The sequence below is a fragment of the Haliotis rubra genome, unplaced genomic scaffold (genome assembly GCF_003918875.1).
Source record: "Haliotis rubra isolate DU_JTF1 unplaced genomic scaffold, ASM391887v1 Scf108, whole genome shotgun sequence".
Lineage (NCBI taxonomy): Eukaryota > Metazoa > Mollusca > Gastropoda > Lepetellida > Haliotidae > Haliotis > Haliotis rubra.
Genome location: NW_025764981.1, coordinates 1,199,877 through 1,220,802, shown reverse-complemented (window position 1 = coordinate 1,220,802; position 20,926 = coordinate 1,199,877). Strand labels below are relative to the sequence as shown.

Sequence of the window (20,926 nt, the reverse complement as noted above, 5' to 3'; positions counted from 1 at the left end):
GAGCAAATAGTGTTGGGAGTAACGCTGCTTTGAACGGTATTTCAGTAGTGTCACGTCCTGTCACCTTTATTTTGGATTAAAGCCCAAAATGATGCTGGTGTTTGACGTTCACCACATTGTCAAACCCCACGAGCACATGTAGATTCTGAATATATTACCCCCGAAGACCCGGAATAGAATTGGTCTTCAGCAACCCATGCTTGTCGTAATGGCGACTTACGGGATCAGGTGGTCAGGCTCGCTGACTTGGTCGACACATGTCATCGTATTCCCGATTGAGTAGATCGATGCTAATGCTGTTGATAACTGGATTGTCTGGTCCAGACTCAATTATTTACAGACCGCCTCCACACAGCTGGAATATTGCTGAGTGCGGCGTAAAACTAAACTGACTCACTCTGAATATATATGTCACAGTGAACCTGAATTCTTGGTTATGGGCAAAGACGAGGTGTCTGGCAAATGTCAAATGGCATTTCTGGTGTCGCACGCCGTGATATTGCCGGAATATTGCTAAAAGCGGCGTAAAACCATACTCACTCACTGACCAGTTGCCAACACCATCCCGGATGTGCCCTGTTACAATTTGATATTTTACGAGTGTTTCCAGCGGGATCTGCAGTCACACTATCAATGGGCACCATTGTCCTCTTCAGAAATATTTGTCACTGGTTGGTTGAGAGTTGAAATTGCACGACATATGTCAGGGGTATCAGATGTTCAATCAACGACGTGTGCACGGAGTCTGCTCCCTTTTGTCCTCTACACAGGACCAATCATGAATTCTTTGACATATTTGAAACATTTCTGACTTTATCCTGTGGTCAATGAGGTTTCAAGTGTAAGTAGCCTCTGGCTTCGGATTGGTCGATACCGGTGAGCATTTGGCCAGTTATTCCATCTTCCTTGTGAATGTAGCCATTGAGGGAGTTATTCTGTTCTGATTGGACGATATAGGTGAGCTTTCGACCAATCATTCCATCTTTCGAGTGAATGTAGCCATCGAGGAAGTTAGTCTGTTCTGATTGGTCAATGCCGGTGAGAATTTGACCAATCACTGGAACACTCACCGGGCCTTTCATGCAAAGACATTTTGTGCGATCAGTGATTACTGGTGTGATTCTACTCTGAACCAGACGTCAGAGCGGCGTCGTCTTGCCGAGAGGTGACGTGGCACTCTGAAATTATGACGTAAATAGTAAATTCATGAAAGGCACTTATGATGATTATGATTTCTAGAAAATATACTTAGTTATATTTGTCACATGTGAGTTAGAGATGATGATAATGATGACGATGGTGATGTTGATGACGGCGATGATGATGCTTATGATGATGATGGGGGATGGTAAAAATCTATTTTTTTTATCCACTGCCAACCATATTACAAGGCAGGCTGTCTGGGTCAGACAAACCAGGGGTGACATTATGAGCAGTATCATGATCGCAATGTCCCACTAACGACGGCGACAACAGTGGAGCAGTGTTCTACGACGGCGACAACAGCGGTACACAGCCATCGTAGCTGACCAGTCGATGCTCGTCAGTCGACTTTTACGACAATCAACGGGTCTATTTTGATGTGGAACCCACATTGGCTGCGGGTAACGATGTCCGCAATTATAGTAATTGTGCTGGTGTTGACAACGACGCAGATGAATCGTCGTCGACGTGGACGATCAATGATATTCATCATGAAACGAAACTATGTGAAACTTAAATGAGTCAAAACAAGATCGCTGGATTATTTAGTCTGGAGTGAGTGAGTGAGTTTAGTTTTACGCCGCTTTTAGAAATATTTCAGCAATAATCCTAATATCATGCAGAAGTTGTCTTTGGGACCTTTGCAACGAGACTTTTCAGGGGCGGTGGGGTGGTCTAATGGTTAAAGAGTATGCTCTTCACGCTGAAGACACGAGTTCGAGTCCCAACATGGGTACAATGTGTGAAGCCCATTTCTGGTGTCCCCCACCCGTGAAGGTCCGTGTTAGAATTGATCTTCAGCAACCCATGCTTGTCGTAGGAGGCGACTAAAGGGATCGGGTGGTCAGGCTTGCTGACTTGGTTGATACATGTCATCGGTTCCCAAATGCGTAGACCTATGCTCATGCTGTTGATCACTGGATTGTCTGGTCCAGACTCAGTTATTTACAGACCGCCTTCATATAGCTGGAATATTGCTGAGTGCGGCGTAAAACTAAACTCACTCACTTACTCACTCTGCTGTTCCCAGCCGTGATATTGCAGGAATATTGCTTATAGCGGCGTAAACCCCTACTCACTCACGTACTCGAGACTTTGCATCAGCAGTTTAAACTATATCAGAATTACTGAATTATGAGTGCAAACAAAATACTTGAAAATACAAAGTTAAAAAAATAAACAACCCGACGTTGTTTTGAATCTATTTCCCCATCCCATCTGAACGGTCCCTGTCATTTCCCCGCTACTAGTTTGTTTTCTGTCGTGTTTGGCCAGATTTAAATGACAACCCAAGTCATGAAACCTCTTTCAATCCGACCTTCAGTAAACACTTGAACTAGCTCCACAAAGCCAGACAGTGACTGGCCCTTCGGATCTATACGTATTGCTAAGTGAAATTAACGATTATACACCTTCTTACACCAGTCTCCCGTGCCTCGGTTAATTTCCTCTTTGTACAAAAGTTTAATGAGCAAATAAAACGAATTTGGGTAAGTCTCGAGTGGATCGTTGATCGGACGGAAGGACTTGAAGTCGGAAATGGACGGCCGCCATTTGCAACAAATTTCATCAATACATTTTCGATTATAAACTCCGGTCATAAGTACGGGTTGGTTTCGGTTGCCAACCAGAATTGTCTTTCTGTTGGTCTTCCGATATATAATGTAAAAGAAGTTGGAATCAATAGAGTCTGAGGATATCCGAGAGCAAGAAAGGTTCATATGATAACAATTTCACACGAGGCGTAGAATTGTGTTTCTTCTTGGCTTGAGATTCGTTGTTTTAGATCATGTATCATGTCTTGCTGGTCCACGTGGTATTTGACGGTTTTCATCTGATGATCATTAACTTTCATTACAGAGAACGTTGGGTCTTCACATCTTAATATATACTAGACTTAAGTCAAAAAGACTTAAGAGTCACCTGTACAGAGAACGTTGGATCCTAACACCTAGATATATACTAGCCAAGAGAACTTAAGGATCACCTTCACAGAGAACGTTGGATCCTAACACCTAGATATATACTAGCCAAAAGAACTTAAGGATCACCTACACACAGACAAATATTAATGACATATAATTTTTAAGTATTGTTTTATGAAAGATTAAGGGATCCTTTACTTGTTAAGAATCGTACATATTTTGAATTGTTTGAAGTCGTGGAAGATGTTTTTGCGATGGGGGTAACAAATTATTATTGTTGTAACAAATACATTATTCTCCCCCCATCTCCGTCTCCAAAATGCTGTTTCGATAAATACTGGTATCAAACACCGATGGTGTCTCTAGTTCCCGGGGTGTATGATCGAGGATGCATCGAACATGACAATTAAAATATAGTAGAGCAGAAGCTGTTTTGTTTTCGAACATGTTTGTACTCAACACTCATTAGTGGTTTTCAACATTTCACTAACAGGAAGGCTGGAATAACGAGACTATTGATGATTGAATGGGTGAGTGAGTCTATTTTTACGCCGATTTTAATATTCCAGCAATATTACGACGGGGACACCAGAAATGGGCTTCACACATTGTACCAAAGTGGAGAATCGAACCCAGGTCTTCGGCGTGACGAGCGAACGCTTAACCACTAGGCTACCCCGCCGCCCCTATTGGTGAATGAGCTGAAACAACCCGATGAAGCATGAAAACAGGCGATGACAACAGAATACATAACATATTGTGCATAACATTTCTCCAGTCTCCAAGCAGATACCGATGTTTAATGCATAGTTTTGGAAAACTGACTCTGAAAGCAGGAGAGATTTGAAAGACAGTCAAGTCAAGCGCGTAATGAGGTTTGTCGCGCAGATACAATTTACCATTTTTTATAACACATATTGTTTTGGAATCAAAATCCATATAAAACTAACGTTGGTTGGTTGTTTAACGCTGCACTCAGCAATTTTTAAGTTATATAGCGGCGGTCTGTAAATACGGGATACGATGACATGTGTCAACCAAATCAGCGAGCCTGACCACCCGATCCCGTTAGTTTCCTCTTACGACAAGCTTGTAGAACTAACGAGAAGATTGATGAAGTGTAACTAAGAAAGATAATAAATGCCAGCGATAAATATGAAAGATCTGTTGCATGCTGAATAACACATAAACCCAAGAGTATCTACCTCGTTTTATACAATTTTAATTTGATTTGATTTAATGTGGCTTTATGTTGGTTGATAAGACCTAGGCTGCCCACAACGTTGGCCGTGGTATCCTCCCTAAGTGTACTTATACCATCGTAGGTTGATCACTGGATTGTCTGGTCCAGATTCGATTAGTTACAGACCGCCGCCATATAGCTGGGATATTACTGAGTGCGGCGTTAAACAAATAACAAACAAAAAATGGATTGTGGTGTTAATCTCTTTTTCTCCAAGTACTAATCACTGCATGATCCTCAAAGTTTTCCATTTTCCAAGATCAGTTACTTTACTGAATTGTCACATCGAAACATTTTACTCTGTTGATTCAAGTTTTTGTTTCAGACCTCATGTAATGTCCACAAAATTCACCCTTACGCAATTCTTTCCATGTGAGATTCAGAGCTTATCAATCAACCCTGGTATACTAGCACGAGGACTGCAAGGAGGAAGGAGGATTGCATGTACAGGTGTGATAACGTTTGACTATCTGTTTCTCAGGTGAAGAAATAATAGAAAAAGCTAAAAATCCAAACCAACTACACAAAAAGACAAAACAAAGAAAAACCCACAACAAACCAAAACAAAACCAAAAAAAAAAAAACAAGAAAAAAACAATAAACCAAACTACCACCACCAAAAACAGCAACAACATAACAACAACAATAACAACAACAACAACAACAACAGCAACAGCAAACAAACGATGATACCAAACCATACTGGTCAAAATAGATGAGATCTTTTTGCTTATGTACACATTTGCCATTCCCAATGACCAAGTGTAATGGACGTCACTTCCCGCAAAAATCCAGGAATATCACAGCGTTGACCACCAAGAAACGGTTCCAGAGATTGTCCCAATATTAAGCATTAAAGCTTGGTAGATGAGACTTGTGACGTGCAAACATTCAACAACTAGACCACGTCACCGTCCTTTTCACCGCTGCAGTGAGGCATATGGGATGTTTTGGTACCATAATAATATTTCATTCAGTACAACGAGTTTCAATGAACATTTCTTCATGTGTTAAATGTTATATCAAAGCTTATCACTAAGAGAACACATTTTAAATCTACCAAGCCGGATTTTAAACAATTATAGTTTAATTTCGAGATACATTATGGCTAAATTGTTTATTACTTTAAAATATTTAAAACATTTTTTTTCAAATAAACTTTAAACTATGCTACTTACTATTGATGGGAATATTTATATCTATCAATGATGAGGGGCGGTGGGGTAGCCTAGTGGTTAAAGCGTTCGCTCGTCACGCCGAAGACCCGGGTTCGATCCCCACATAGGTACAATATGTAAAGCCCATTTCTGGTGTCCCCCGCCGTGATATAGCTGGAATATTGCTAAAAGCGGCGTAAAACTAAACTAACTCCTCTTTCCATGATGCACGAATCTGAATCTCACAATATGTGAAGCGCATATAGAAAATATATATATTTCCTATCAAACGTTGAGTAATATGAAACAGCCATCAATTTAACAACAGCTGTCTACTATAATATACGTTTGTTCTTAACGAAAGGCAATCTGAAACCATAAAAAGCGTTTCCCATCCTGACTTATCCAGGGAATAATATCGCGATTCTGTCTTGTTAAACACCCTGGACCCATTCGCCACAATAGCACCGGAAGTGACGTCATCCCCTCCGTGCTCCAATCATAAACGTCGCACAAAAGGTCTCTCACTAGTAAGAGTAATTAGACTGGATGTAATTTGTAGCGTTGTGCTATTCGAATACATCAGTAAATTGGTCCAGAAACATATGGTAAGAGAATTGAGATATTGTACCCTGTATGATCGGAGATGTATATATACTGAACAAACATAGTTAGGAATCATGAATATGTTTTTGAATATTTGAATCTTATTGTGTGTTCAATCTCCTAAAAACCTCTACCCGTGAAGATCCGGGTAAGAATTGGTCTTCAGTAACCCATGCTTGTCATAAGAGGCGAAAACGGGATCGGGTGGTCAGGCTCGCTGACTTGGTTGTCACATGTCATCGCATCCCAATTGCGTAGATCGATGCTCATGCTGTTGATCACTGGATTGTCTGGCCAAGACTCGATTTTTACAGACCGCCGCCATATAGCTGGACTATTGCTGAGTGCGGCGTTAAACAACAAACCAACCAACCTAAAAAAACCTTCCCAAAATAGTCATGATCCCTAATCTATTTTGTTCAGTATATATTGAAGGCATAGGAAGATGGATATACGGAAGCACGGGGAAAGAAGCCAGGAAGCCAGGAAGCCAGTAATAAGCTTGTTAGTGTGCAAAGCAGTGGTTAAATGGCCCATTCTAGAAAGAACTGTCACGATTGCCACATTTTCGGTTCATTTGGGGCAGTCTTAGTGCTAAGATCGACTTTTGCATCTGGCCACTGACATCTTCTTTCTTCCTGGAACTGAATCTTGATTTTGAACTGAATGTACAATTCAACTGTGTATTCTAGTTTGTATTCAATGATACGTGTGCACGGTGAATTGTGACCCTACAAGAGCCTGGATTATTCTGTTTCACAAAGCGATTTCAGCGTGTCTACGATTGTAGGCCAATGTTAAATATGGGAGCTAAGATCACCTTAGCGCTAAGATCGCTTTGTGAAAATAGTCCCTGGTTTTTATCCATCATAGGCGTGCATTAAGTATTTTGAACGTAGTGTCCAGTGGGCAATATGTGCGTTCGGCGAATGGTGAAGGTGTAAATGGTACAACTACTTCAAGATGGACTTTAAACCCCGAAATGTGTGAAGGGTTAGTGAGTGAGTGAGTTTAGTTTTACGTTGCTTTTAGCAATATTCCATCAATATCACGGGGGACAAAAGAAGGCTACCCCATCGCCCGAGGGGTTAGTAGGTTACAACAAGATGGATTGAGGTGGGAGTGTGGTGGGGTGAAGGATGGCGTGTGGGTTGGAGATGGTGGTGATGGGGGTTCTTAGTGGACTGGGGGAGCAACTCCTTATCGCGAATACGTTTTTGACGTTCACTACGATTTTGTTCAGAGACAGTCAATTTTAGTAATACCTGATATGTTTTTAAAAAGGGCAACTTCAGATCCTCATTAATAAACTTCAAAATACACATGTTTATGAAACATGCCTTTGGGTTCATGATATATCGAGTTTCAAGAACGGGATACAAATCTTGGAAATAAAAAAAATACAAACTAAATATGTATCTTCAATCTAAGTGAGGTCCAAGTGGTCAAAAACAGGCACATTCTATATTCACAGCCAAAACGAGTTTATTAAAATACTGTTCAGCCGAAAACACAAAACTCAGCACAAAACATATAAAATATAAGACATACTCCCGCCATACTACACACACTATCATCCTTACAGCGGCTGGTCCACAAGCAGGATGGTAAGAGAGAAAGAGGATGAGTCCAATATGCAGTCCAGAGAGGGTATGAGTCTACACAGTGTCTACACCAAGCAACAGAGGAGAGTTAATATAAGCCTGCGTTTGTCATTAGTCAAACTGGTGCTTTTTCGAGCAATCAGAACAGTCACACTCGTCACACAAGCACGTGCATCGCATGCTGTTGTCAGCCTCTGTGATCGTGTAATCACGTGCAGGTGGTGCGCGCTTGTTCCAGATCTTTTTATTCCTGAAGGAAACCATGAACACTACCTCGCTTTGGGACAGGAAGAACGACGATGTCCGGGAGTTGCGTCGACGTGCGCGCGCATTCATCGAGCGGCTCAACCGGAAACGGTACCACTTCTTCTTTATCACACCACGAACCTGAAAGACGGAATACGCATATGTACTGATGTCAGCAGTTTGTTTCCATGCTAGCGTCATAACTGATGATACAACATCTATAATTAATTGCATTGCAACCCGTGAAGATCCGGGTTAGAATTGGTCTTCAGCAACCATGCTTGTTGTATGAGGTGACTAACGGGATCGGGTGGTCAGGCTCGCTGACTTGGTTGATGCATGTTATCGTAGCCTAATTGCCTAGATCGACGCTCATGCTGTTAATTATGGGATTGTTTACAGAACGCCGTCAAATAGGTGGAACATTGCTGAGAGCGGCGTTAAACAGCAAACCAACCAACCAACAATCACGTTGAGGACGACAGTAGTCTACGTTTTGTCCCTGGCTGGATGTTTTAAAGTGAACAATTGATTCGCCTTTGCATGTGTTTGTGGGGCAACAATCGGTGGGGCAGGATACGCTCACTTGTTCGTGGATGCCCGGAATCATGACAATGTAATGGTGATTCATAAACAAACGCTTATGATCGCAGTCGTCGGAATCTATTTTGCATGCTTTGAGCAGCGATATCCTGTGAATATTGAACGGCTATTGTCATGGTTACATAGAACAATACGCAGGAGATGCCCTGGTCACTGGTTCTCACTTTCTGCTCCTTAGCCAATTGAGATATCACGCCATCATGTGGAACCCGGGTTTGAACTGGTCAGCAGAGGCCTCTGCTGATACTAATTGACAAACAGAGGGTGGTCAGGCACAGGCACCTGGTGGACTCACAGTATTATTCACTAGATAATCTGGTTCAGATTATGACTGCCGTCATATATTTCTGCAACATTGGTAAATACGGCCTAGAAACAAAAAATTAAATCAACGTGGATGGAAGGTCACTGAAATCGTTTAAATCTCTAGCTCGTCACACCCTGGTACGAAACAGTGTTACAAAGTCAATGTTTGATGTCCGTCGCACATCTGTGGTTGCAATATAATTATGCGAATCTGGTACTTTTTGGTACTTTCTGGAATTCGAACCAATGGCATTCGGATCCTGGCACATCTAAGAGACACAACACCGCAAAGCAAAATTCGACGCCTGAGATCACTATATGGGTATGTATAGCTGGTACATGCATTGTCAGTATACCGCCATTTAAACAGTTTATCATGATAATTATGATGGTGATCGTCATCATGGCAGGTGTACCTATGCAAGGCGGTTATGTCGAATTGCAAAAACAATGGATTCAGAGACTCACCTCACTATTCATGAAGCAGTAGAGTAGAGATATAAAAATACCCTGCAAGAGAAAACAGCACATTAGTCCTTGTACGGTCATGTGCACTTTTTACAAAAGTCAATTTTTATTGCTTGAAGTATCATTGTTTAGGCGTCTTTTGTAAGAATCAGTGTCATTTGGTGAATGAAATTCTCATTTCGCGACCACTGACCACTCGTTAAAGGACAACAGTTTTAATATCTGGTGAAAGATCCTCCTATTTTCCGACAACCAACCGTTCTTTAAATACTACATCTGATTTGCTTTGTGGAGCAGGAACACCTCATCCCTCCACCAAGAACTACCCTTTAATTACCATAAGGTTCAATCCATGGAACATTCCTCCGCCAAGAACCACCCTTTAATTACCATAAGGTTCAATCCATGGAACATTCCTCCACCAAGAACCACCCTTTAATTACCATAAGGTTCAATCCATGGAACATAAGGTTCAATCCTCCGCCAAGAACCACCCTTTAATTACCATAAGGTTCAATCCATGGAACATTCCTCCACCAAGAACCACCCTTTAATTACCATAAGGTTCAATCCATGGAACATTCCTCCACCAAGAACCACCCTATAATTACCATAAGGTTCAATCCATGGAACATTCCTCCACCAAGAACTACCCTTTAATTACCATAAGGTTCAATCAGTGGAACATCCCTCCGCCAAGAACCACCCTTTAATTACCATAAGGTTCAATCAGTGGAACATTCCTCCGCCAAGAACTACCCTTTAATTACCATAAGGTTCAATCCATGGAACATTCCTCCGTCAAGAACTACCATTTAATTACCATAAGGTTCAATCAGTGGAACATTCCTCCGCCAAGAACCACCCTTTAATTACCATAAGGTTCAATCCATGGAACATTCCTCCGCCAAGAACCGCCCTTTAATTACCATAAGGTTCAATCCATGGAACATTCCTCCGCCAAGAACCACCCTTTAATTACCATAAGGTTCAATCCATGGAACATTCCTCCGCCAAGAACCACCCTTTAATTACCATAAGGTTCAATCCATGGAACATTCCTCCGCCAAGAACTACCCTTTAATTACCATAAGGTTCAATCAGTGGAACATTCCTCCGCCAAGAACCACCCTTTAATTACCATAAGGTTCAATCCATGGAACATTTAATTACCTCCGCCAAGAACTTCCTTTAATTACCATAAGGTTCAATCCATGGAACATCCCTCCTCCAAGAACCACCCTTTAATTACCACCATGGAACATTCCTCCACCAAGAGCCACCCTTTAATTACCATAAGCTTCAATCCCTGGTGAAGCAACACCTCGTCCATTGGTTTAACGCTCTGTAAATGTTACCTGATTATTGCTCTATCATTATGAACTCATTAAGTACAATCTGGTTCAATCTCTCGTGAAGGCACACACACTCATCCTCAACCACAACCTCTAACGTGTCACACATTTGTGGGGGCAGACAGCATAGGGTAAGGGGAGTAACTCTTACCTGACAAGCTGGAAGAACGGCATTTATAACACGATAGGCTTTAGTTAGGGACCCGTTTTCCTCCGGTTTCAGTAGAAATAATATATTAATGATTCCAAGCAGAGGAAGAAGCACGGCAGTCGCCTTAATTGCTTTTCTGAAATTAAACAAAAAAATACGTACGATAAAAACAGGAGTGAGTAGCAACTGACAGGGCTTTTCACTTTCAAGCAATTCTTTCAATGACTACACGTGTGACAATAAATGTACATGAAAGCACGGTTTGGCCAAGTGTTTCTTGGGGAACAGATTCCAGGAATTGAGCATCCGTATTGAGGAGTGATGGAAGACAGGGACATGACGAAATGGAACACAACATTGACCCGTTCTCCATATATACTACTCCACAAAAGTAAAGGACCATCTGATATCATACCTAATCTGTTATTGAATGAAATATGATTCTTAGTAATATGAAAGAATGGGATCCAGAGTAACTGTTAATCCATTAGGGATTACTGATTAGCTCTTTGTGTAATCTCCAGTAATGAAATAATTGGTGATGCGTAACTTGTTTGAATAGTTTAAGCTCTGTTCGTATATTTTTATACGTGTAAAGCAAATAAACTTGTTATTGGCTACAGGTTGTTATTGGTATGCGGGGACAAATGCGAGTGTTCACATCTAGATATATTACACACTCAAGCACAGGGGCAGTGGTGTAGCCTAGTGGTTAAAGCGTTTGCTCGTCACGCCGAAGACCCCGGGTTCGATTCCCCACATGGGTACAATGTGTGAAGCCCATTTCTGGTGTCCCCCGCCGTGATATTACTGGAATATTGCTAAAGGCGGCGTAAAACCAAACTCACTCAATCATGATGGAGTGAGTGAGTGAGTTTAGTTTTACGCCGCACTCAGCAATATTCCTGCTATATGGCGGCGGTCTGTAAATAATCGAGTCTGGACCAGACAATCCAGTGATCAACATCATGAACATCGATCTGCGCAATTGGGAACCGATGACATGTGTCAAGCCAGCGAGCCTGACCACCCGATCCCATTAGTCGCCTCTTACGACAAGCATAGTCGCCTTCTGTGACAAGCATGGGTTGCTGAAGATCTATTCTACCCGGATCTTCACGGGTCCAATCACGATGGAAACTTACTTATTATACATAAAACTTAGACATGGATAGACGAGATGAGTTCAGCTGATTTGACAGAGGTGCACTTACCGTATCCTAACAGTTTCTATCGTGTTGTTTGCCCGTAGCTTTGTGATGAGAATACGGATGATATTGACAAGGAACGCGCAGTTAATCTGAAAGAAAGCAATCAGGGCTTGTATAGACGATCAGGAGAAGACACAGTAAACATTGCCGTATAAATAATTGCATTCGGGACCAGATTTGCTAGATGTTACATCCGCAGCAGGTGCTTGTACAGATGGCATTTATACAGGCCGGCATGGTGCTCATGCTATCGCTCACTGAATTGTTTCTCGGTAGGAGTTGGGCTAGAATACGTCGACGCTACTTCCTGGTCGCAGGATCGTATTTGTTTGATCAGGTGTTAATGTGTGTGCATATTAATCCAACTCTTAATCCAACAAAACGTCATTCATTGACAGGCATATTATTATATATTTGTGGACAGATACATGTCTTCATTAGTTGACAGTCCCAACACATTTAAAGTAAATTTAAACTTGCCACCTTTTTAATCGTAGAATATGTGTGCTTTTAATTTATTGCTAGATTTCTCTTCAATCACCAATGGCTGAAGGGAGGGGTGTAAATCCAACTAGGGTCCATGCGGGTAGCAAAGGTACTGTAAGTCCCCATGGTCCCTAGTATGGTGATCTACCTTCAGTTGTTGCCGATCTATAGCCTATTTCTATATTGTGCTGTCCCCTATAGTTGAAATGTTTTAGATTTAATTACTAGTTTTAATTTCGAATCTGTGATAATCTAGTTATTTTACTGTCCTTCGTTGACAGGTTTTTACAGTTTACCATTACTTACTATGTAGGAAATTAATTGTTCTCGTCACGATATGGCTGAAATATTGCCGATGTGACGTTAAATTTTAACTCACTCACTCACTCATTAGTTGACTGCATCGACCATTACTGAAGCTATCGATACAGATCACGGAGATCGATAACCGTTAACTAAATATCGACGATTAACGATAAACATCGGAGAGGTAACTGTGAGCAAAAATGCCAAAAATATCTGAAAGAAACGAATATATTTCACGTCGCTGGTGCGTGGTGACATATTTATACATGGATTATTAACAAAACAGCCTCCTGAACATAATTTAGAAGCAACCGATGAATAAAGACCTAACTTGGTGTATTGTGTGAGTAAATTAAAAGAAATTTATCACAAATGTTCATGTACGATATCATCAATAACACAATTTTCATTTCGAAAATCATAAATAATTAATCCTATCGACGATATTTCCGATTATCGATCATTTAAGGCAGCCCTATATGATACGCAGGTTGTTAAAGCTCATTTAGGGCTGGTTTCTGACCAAACGCATAGCTTTACTCTTCTCCAAAGACAGCAGAAATCACACATGTGACTATCCAGTCTTCATCACTTCCTGCGACGATAAAATCCATACAGCTGGAGACTTGACTCTTTCCCTTTAATTGGACACACTAACAGGAAGTAGACAGCGCACTAAGATTAATGGAATGACCCGTTATAACCAGTTCAGAAACCCGCCTACTGTCTTGTAGTCATCCGTAGTAATGGATGCCAAGAAACGACGTGGGTCACCCCAATAGTGGAGAATGTGACATCTATATAGTCTATATGAGTACGTACTACTGGGGCGTACAACGAGGGGCTAGATGGTCAGTACTCACTGCAAGGGCCAATTGAATAAGGGCGTAGATGTCACAACTTACATCAAGGATTGCTAGAATTGGGGCGTAGATGGTCAATACGTACGACAGTGTCACAAGAATAGGGGCGTAGATGGTCAGTACTTACTACAAGGGTCACTAGAAACGGGGCGTAGATGGTCAGTACTTACTACAAGGGTCGCTAGAATCGGGGCGTAGATGGTCAGTACTTACTAAAAGGATAACTAGAATAGGGGCGTAGATGTCAGTACTTACTACAAGGGTCACTAGAATAGGGGCGTAGTTGTCAGGACTTACTACAAGGGTCAGTACATACTACAAGGGTCACTAGAATAGGGGCGTAGTTGTCAGGACTTACTACAAGGGTCGCTGGCATAAGGGCGTAGATGGTCAGTATATACTACAAGGGTCACTAGAATAGGGGCGTAGATGGTCAGTATATACTACAAGGGTCACTAGAATAGGGGCGTAGATGTCAGTACTTACTACAAGGGTCACTGGAATAGGGGCGTAGATGGTCAGTATATACTACAAGGGTCGTTGGAATAGGGGCGTAGACGGTCAGTATATACTACAAGGGTCACTAGAATAGGGGCGTAGATGTCAGTACTTACTAAAAGGGTCACTGGAATAGGGGCGTAGATGGTCAGTATATACTACAAGGGTCGTTGGAATTAGATGGTCATACATACTACAAGGGGCAAGTAGATGGTCAGTATATACTACAAGGGGTCACTAGAATAGGGGCGTAGATGGTCAGTATATACTACAAGGGGCGTAGATGGTCAATACTCGCTACAAGGGTCACTAGAACCGGGGCGTAGGTCACTAGAATAGGGGCGTAGATGGTCAGTATATACTACAAGGGACGCAGATGGCCAATACTCACTACAAGGGTCACTAGAATCGGGGCGTAGATGATGAAGATGAGCGTGGACTGGTTGTGGTTGTCCCAGCAGCTGTCCTGGTTGTAGAAGTGCATCAACAACGCCCACAGTAGGGTGATCACACCCGGAATACCTGTAGATGGAGAACAGACACACGTGTATCGTCATCACTATCATGGACCTATATACGTGTCTTATACAATTATACTATTACTTTCGTGCCAACTATATACAGTACAACCAGAAATTATTGAGAATTTAAAGATTGTAATTTTTATTTTATTTTTCACTCATTACTCACGTATTAATGTGAATATTAGCAGATCATAACTCGAGATTCAAAGACAGGTGAACAGTTAGTATTTTGTAAAGGCACCATGGGAAGCAATGCAGGCTTCAATGCGGCGGGGCATACTACTGATCAAAGAAGTTAGAAAGTCGTGGTCCATGCTGTCCCAATATCGGACCACCTCTTCTTTCATTTCAGCAATATTTGTCAGATTTTCTTATTGACACTTTCCTTCATAAGTCCCCAAACATTTTCTATTGGATTTAGGTCAGGGCTATAGCTTGGCCAATCTAATAATGTCATATTTTGGGTCCGAAACCAGGCCTGTGAATGCTTTGAACGATGTTTTGGGTCGTTGTCCTGCTGGAAAATCAAAAAAATTTCCATAGAACACGTGAGCAGATGGAAGTAAATGTCCCTCGAGAATATCTGTGTACCGCTCACTGTTCATATTCCCTTCAAATACACAGAGGGGGCGTTGCCCCTAACACAGATATCCCACCCACACATTAAATTTCGGACTGTACTTTGGGTGCTGATACAAAGGTTTTTCAGTTTGTTTGGTCCAGAATTTCAGTGTATTAGGAAACAGCCACACAGAACTTTCATCTGAGAAAATCACATTGTCCCAGTTAAAATTTCTATGCTGTAAGCACCAGTTCAACCTTCGCTCCTTTTGTTCAGGTTTCATGATCGGTGATGAAATTCCTCGACTTTTCTGCCAACCCATTGCATGCAGCTCAGTTCTAATTGTCTCCTTACAGACAGCCACAGTTCCTCTATCAATCATATCCAGCCTTAAGTTTTCTGAACTCCTCCGTTTGTTTTTAGAAACAAGAATACCAAGCCGCCTCCTGTCACCGACAGTCAATTTTCTGGGCCTACCTGCGCCTCCCTGGTGCTCAATGCCATATCCATTTGCAATATTTTTCAAAACACGATAAACGGTGGACAAAGGGATGCCTGTTCTACTTGAAATCACTTTAGCTGATCTGATGTCCTTGTTATAATACTCTAAAATCAACTTCCTCTTCTCTAAATCATCCATACTGAGGATCACTGAAAATGTCGTCTGCTAGCAAGTAAACAAAGGGGGATAACTCTTCACAAACTAATGAAAAAGGATTAACGGAGTTGTCTCTCTTGAATGAAACCAAGCACTTGATAGCTGGTCAAGGTTGTTTATACTAGAAATCCAATTAAACATATTCCTAAAATTCACAATAATTTCTGGTCATACTATATCATTTGTATACATAATTCAGAGCTACAGATAACTTTTTGGATCTTTAAGTTATGTACTCGCGATCGCTTGTGTTCATCTCAATTGGGTATCCTAATTTTCCTTTGAGTAACCAAATAAATTGTACTTACCTCACTCAAACTCAATTGGGTATTTTGCCATTTTTCATTAATTTTAAAAATATAATAAAGTTTAAATGTTAGTGTTTGTTATTTATATTTGATCTGCAATATGAGAAACGATAAGAAAGACTGCAAGTTGCCAAGTTCATGTCCTGAAATAGAACCTCTCAATATACAACACAAATTTCATCTATCCACCGGTTTGACATTTTTGTGTGTACGTGTAAGATCACATTTTTTTTAGTATAAACATTCAAGCGTATTTGTACGCAATAGACTTGATAGGAATTGAGTTTTCACATAAATGTTTACGTAATTTACGCATATACGCAGCTTATCTGTACCTCTGCTGAAGACGGACACCCAGTTCTATAACTCACCACTGTCTATGACGTAGATCAGCGCAAAGGGCGCCTCCGTGCTGAAGATGGACACCCAGTTCTATATTACTCACCCCAGCCTATGACGTAGATAACTCACCCCTGCTTATGACAGCGTAAAGCGGGCCTCCGTGCTGAAGACGGGCCTCCGTGGAAGACGGACACCCAGTTCTATAACTCACCCCAGCCTATGACGTAGAACAGCGTAAAGGGCGCCTCCGTGCTGAAGACGGACACAGCCAGTCTGTTGTGTAGAAACAAGCCCTCCACAAACATCCAGAAGAAGTTCGACACGATGGTGTACTTTCTCAGGGCCGTAAGCGTCTTACAAAGCCAGTCCTGCAACGCGTGTAACATACAATGCACAACTGTAACATGTTGTAACAATGAGTGACTGAGTGAGTTGGGTTTTACGCCGCTCTTAGCAATATCACGGCGCGGGACACCAGATAAAATACAATAATATTGAACTGTAACAGGCTGTAACAGATCGTGTACGATTTAGAATAGTGAACGCCTGTCATATGTGTAATATTGTAGCATACAGTCAAAATACGTAACCATGTGTAAAACTGTAACATAGCTGTCACATATCGTAACAATGTAACACTGTAAGATACAGTTGACATTCACCGTTAAGCTATATCATATTGTTATCACACCCCGTAACACAGTGTAACACTGTAGCACACAGTTAATCTTCCTCTTAACAAACTGTAACATGTCTTAACATTGGTTAAAGTATCGTGGAATGCTCCACGTTACAAAGTAACGCATGTGGATTAGGTATAACGCCAGTTTTAGCAATCACCAGGCGGCACAAACGACAAACAAACTCTCAACACCTCGTACCCATGTAGGGAATCAAACCAAGGTCTTCGACAAGAGCGCGCGAACACTTGAACCACTGGACTACTCATTGGTTCAGAGCGTTCTTGTGAAAGGCACGAGGTACTAATTACTAACCACCCCCCATGCACCCCCCAATAAGTCACGTCCACTGCTGAACAACAACAGGGCTTGAGTGAAAGTGCATATGTTTTGGTTGTTTCAGGCTGGGTTCTGTCTTCGTGTGATGCGTTTTACGTTTATATAAACATTTGTACGTGTTGAACGTTTTTTCTGGGTGGAGATTTTTATCTTGACGTTTTCGTGTTTTTTCGTCAATCATTCACACTTCACCTGAGACTGTTTTAGGTTTTCTCTATCTGACTGTGATTTGTAACGGAAGAAATGAATATTTTCACACTATCTGCCCCACGGAAGATCCGGTTTTTCAAATTGGATTGACAGGATTTAAATTGAAACGGGTGAAAAAAATATTGAATTATTTAAAAAGAGTTAAAGGGGATGACAATGATGTTGACCTCCGATTACTATTTGATTTCCAGGGACGACGGTAACGTGATCAACTGCAACAGCATCAGGCGACATCGATACCACGCTCCTCACATTGTTGACATTTTCCCCACTCTACGTAGATTGTGTTGTGAGTTTATAAAATAAAAATGTAAAAACTAATCCTTAGCCAGAATCAGAATTTCCTTTAACTCTGAAGCAGTAAAGTTTGAAAAAAACAGTTATTTAGAAGGTATGGCATGTTTTTTTTCGGGCGGGAACACAAGGGCTAGTGGTGCTACAATGACAATAGTACTATCTGAAGGATGTATTAGACATCTAAATAAAAATTCCTGACTGAGCAAACGTATGTCTCATTGCTGAAACTAAATGAAAAGTTATAAAACAATTTTTTGTCAAGGTTTTGGTTGAAATATTTTTTGTGGAACTTTTTAAATGATGAGTTGATGAGGGAATTTTAAATCGAATTAAGTCGAATCTTGCAGTGAAATGGATCGAATATTGCTATAAGCGGCGCAGATACTTATTTTTACTGAACGAGGTTTTGTCATTTTGCTTTAAACTGCAAAAATGCATGTTTTTCGAAACCACGTTTTCTCATATAAAGCGGTGTTATTAAATAGTTTGCTAGATCGAGAGTTGGTGTTTTTGCTATGAGCGACGTAAATACATTTTCCCAAGAACGAGATTTTGTCATATTCCTGCTATAAGCGACGTAAGTACCTATTTCCAAAGCAAGAAACTTTTTTTTTCTTATTGCAATAACCGTCCTAAATGCCTGTTCTCACAGAACGAGGTATGTCACATTGATAAAAGCGGCGTAGATACTCATTTTTCCAGAAAGACATCCAGTTAAAAACGCTGCGAAAACATATCTTTAAGTTATGCTCCCTGGCCCGCCATCTTGAAATATCTAAGCAGCACGGACAACACTTACGAAATCCCTGTATGACGTGTCTCTCTTGGAAATGTAAGGCTCCATCATGATGATGATGAGGACAAATCGGAATATGAAAGACGAGACGAGATTCTTGTGGATCGAGATGCGACTACACTGTAGAGACCTGCAAAACAACAGTGATACGGTTGAAAAGGCTATGTGGAATCCTGTATCAGTGTGGCGGCGTAAGGTACTTACCTGTCTCAGGGAGCTGAAATATACTTCTCGTGTGTGTCAATGACACTACGAAGTCTTGAAGATTCAGGTTGGAATTGGTCTTGCTTGTCGTAAGAGGCGACTAACGGGATCGGTGGTCACACTGGCTTACGTTGTTGACACATGTCATCGTATCTTAAGTCACTGGGCCAGACTCGATTTTTTAAAGACCGCCGCCATACAACTGTAATATTGCTGAGGGCGGCGTTCAACAACAAACAAACAAATAAACAAACAACTACACTATGACTTTTACAGCTGCAAGAAACACAATACATGACAGATATAGCAATCATTTCTTGACCTGTTTATCTCATCACGTTACATGTTTTTAGTCAGGTTGCTCGATGAGTGAGTGAGTGAGTTGAGTTTTACGCCGCACTTAGCAATATTCCAGCTATATGGCGGCGGTCTGTAAATAATCGAGTCTGGACCAGACAATCCACTGATCAACAGCATGAGCATCGATCTGCGCAATTGGGAACCGATGACATGTGTCAACCAAGTCAGCGAGCCTGACCACCCGCTCCCGTTAGTCGCCTTTTACGACAAGCATAGTCGCCTTTTATAGCAAGCCTGGGTTGCTGAAGGGCTATTCTAACCCGGACCTTCACGGGTCGGTTGCTCGATGAGATATAAATGCCACATTGTACCCATATGTGGGGACTCGAACCCGGGTTTGAGGCTTGACGATCGAACACTTTAACCACCAGGCTATCCCATCGCCCCACACGAGTAACGATCACCAATGAATGGACACACTGGACTGACACACAACCCGGTGCCCAACTGTGACTGACGATCTTTTTACCATCGGGTCTTTTGTGGCATGTTGTGTAGACTTACATGCATAGACGTTCTACCTGGATACCAGCATTGCTGATAATTGAGCCGCATTGGCATGTGTTTGTGACGAGTGTCAAAGGCGGCGCGGGACAGAGTCACCATTTAGCAAACACCTGGCATCATCACTACTTGACAGTGATCCACACAGATACATATATACTATGACAAAAAAGAAACGCATAGGCGTTTTGTATTTCTAAAAATCTATTAATTACTATTGTGTTCAAACAATCGTCAAAATATGTAACGAAAGTGTTGATAGCATGATTTTATATAATTGCACAAGTAAAACATCGATTTTATGTTGATTTTGATGAGATTTCTTTACAAGATTAAAAACGCATCGCCACAACGCATTAGAAAACGCCAGTTGAAATTGTTGCCACAGAGCATGCACGCCCTGGCCATAAAAAGTCAGATTACTAGTTCTTTCGGAAATCGGCATTCGTTTTGAAGGAGTTTTAAGGTCAAATCATTACGCTACGTCTTGACGCTGCGACACGGAACATCGCCATTGAAAGAATGCGCGCTGGAGATTACCAATCTTCTGTTGCCAGGCGTCTAAATGTTAGTCTGAGCACACGATATCACGGCTTGCAGCTCGTTTCAGTAAACAGGTATAACAAATGACCGTCCCCATACAGGAAGACCTCGAGTCACCACTGCAGCTCAAGATCGGTACATCCTGGTACTACAATTGCGTGATCGTACTGCCACCGATTGAGAGCACAGCAGCCAGGACCCGCCTGGACTTCGGAGGATATACTTCTCGTGTGTGTCAATGACACTACGAAGTCTTGAAGATTCAGGTTGGAATTGGTCTTGCTTGTCGTAAGAGGCGACTAACGGGATCTGTGGTCAGACTGGCTTACGTTTTTGACACATGTCATCGTATCTTAAGTCACTGGGCC

The 20,926-nt window shown here is 41.6% G+C and overlaps 1 protein-coding gene across 2 annotated transcripts in view; it reads right to left on the bottom strand.

Annotated features, from left to right (window-relative positions):
• Positions 1-339: 339 nt before the first annotated feature.
• LOC124281100 (corticotropin-releasing factor receptor 2-like) overlaps positions 340-20,926 on the bottom strand; it is a 99,876-nt gene continuing 79,289 nt past the window's right edge. Inside the window, exons 6-13 of one of the 2 annotated variants that reach the window (XM_046717124.1) lie at positions 18,951-19,077; positions 16,837-16,993; positions 14,623-14,753; positions 12,082-12,167; positions 10,868-11,003; positions 9,362-9,403; positions 8,012-8,125; positions 340-1,178 (exon numbers count right to left, since the gene is read on the bottom strand). In XM_046717124.1, the coding sequence (XP_046573080.1) occupies positions 1,140-1,178; positions 8,012-8,125; positions 9,362-9,403; positions 10,868-11,003; positions 12,082-12,167; positions 14,623-14,753; positions 16,837-16,993; positions 18,951-19,077 (832 nt within the window). In that variant the 3' untranslated portion in view covers positions 340-1,139. Of the gene's footprint in view, positions 1,179-7,601; positions 8,126-9,361; positions 9,404-10,867; positions 11,004-12,081; positions 12,168-14,622; positions 14,754-16,836; positions 16,994-18,950; positions 19,078-20,926 lie in introns of those variants that run through there. The other variant, XM_046717118.1, reaches the window with a different exon arrangement.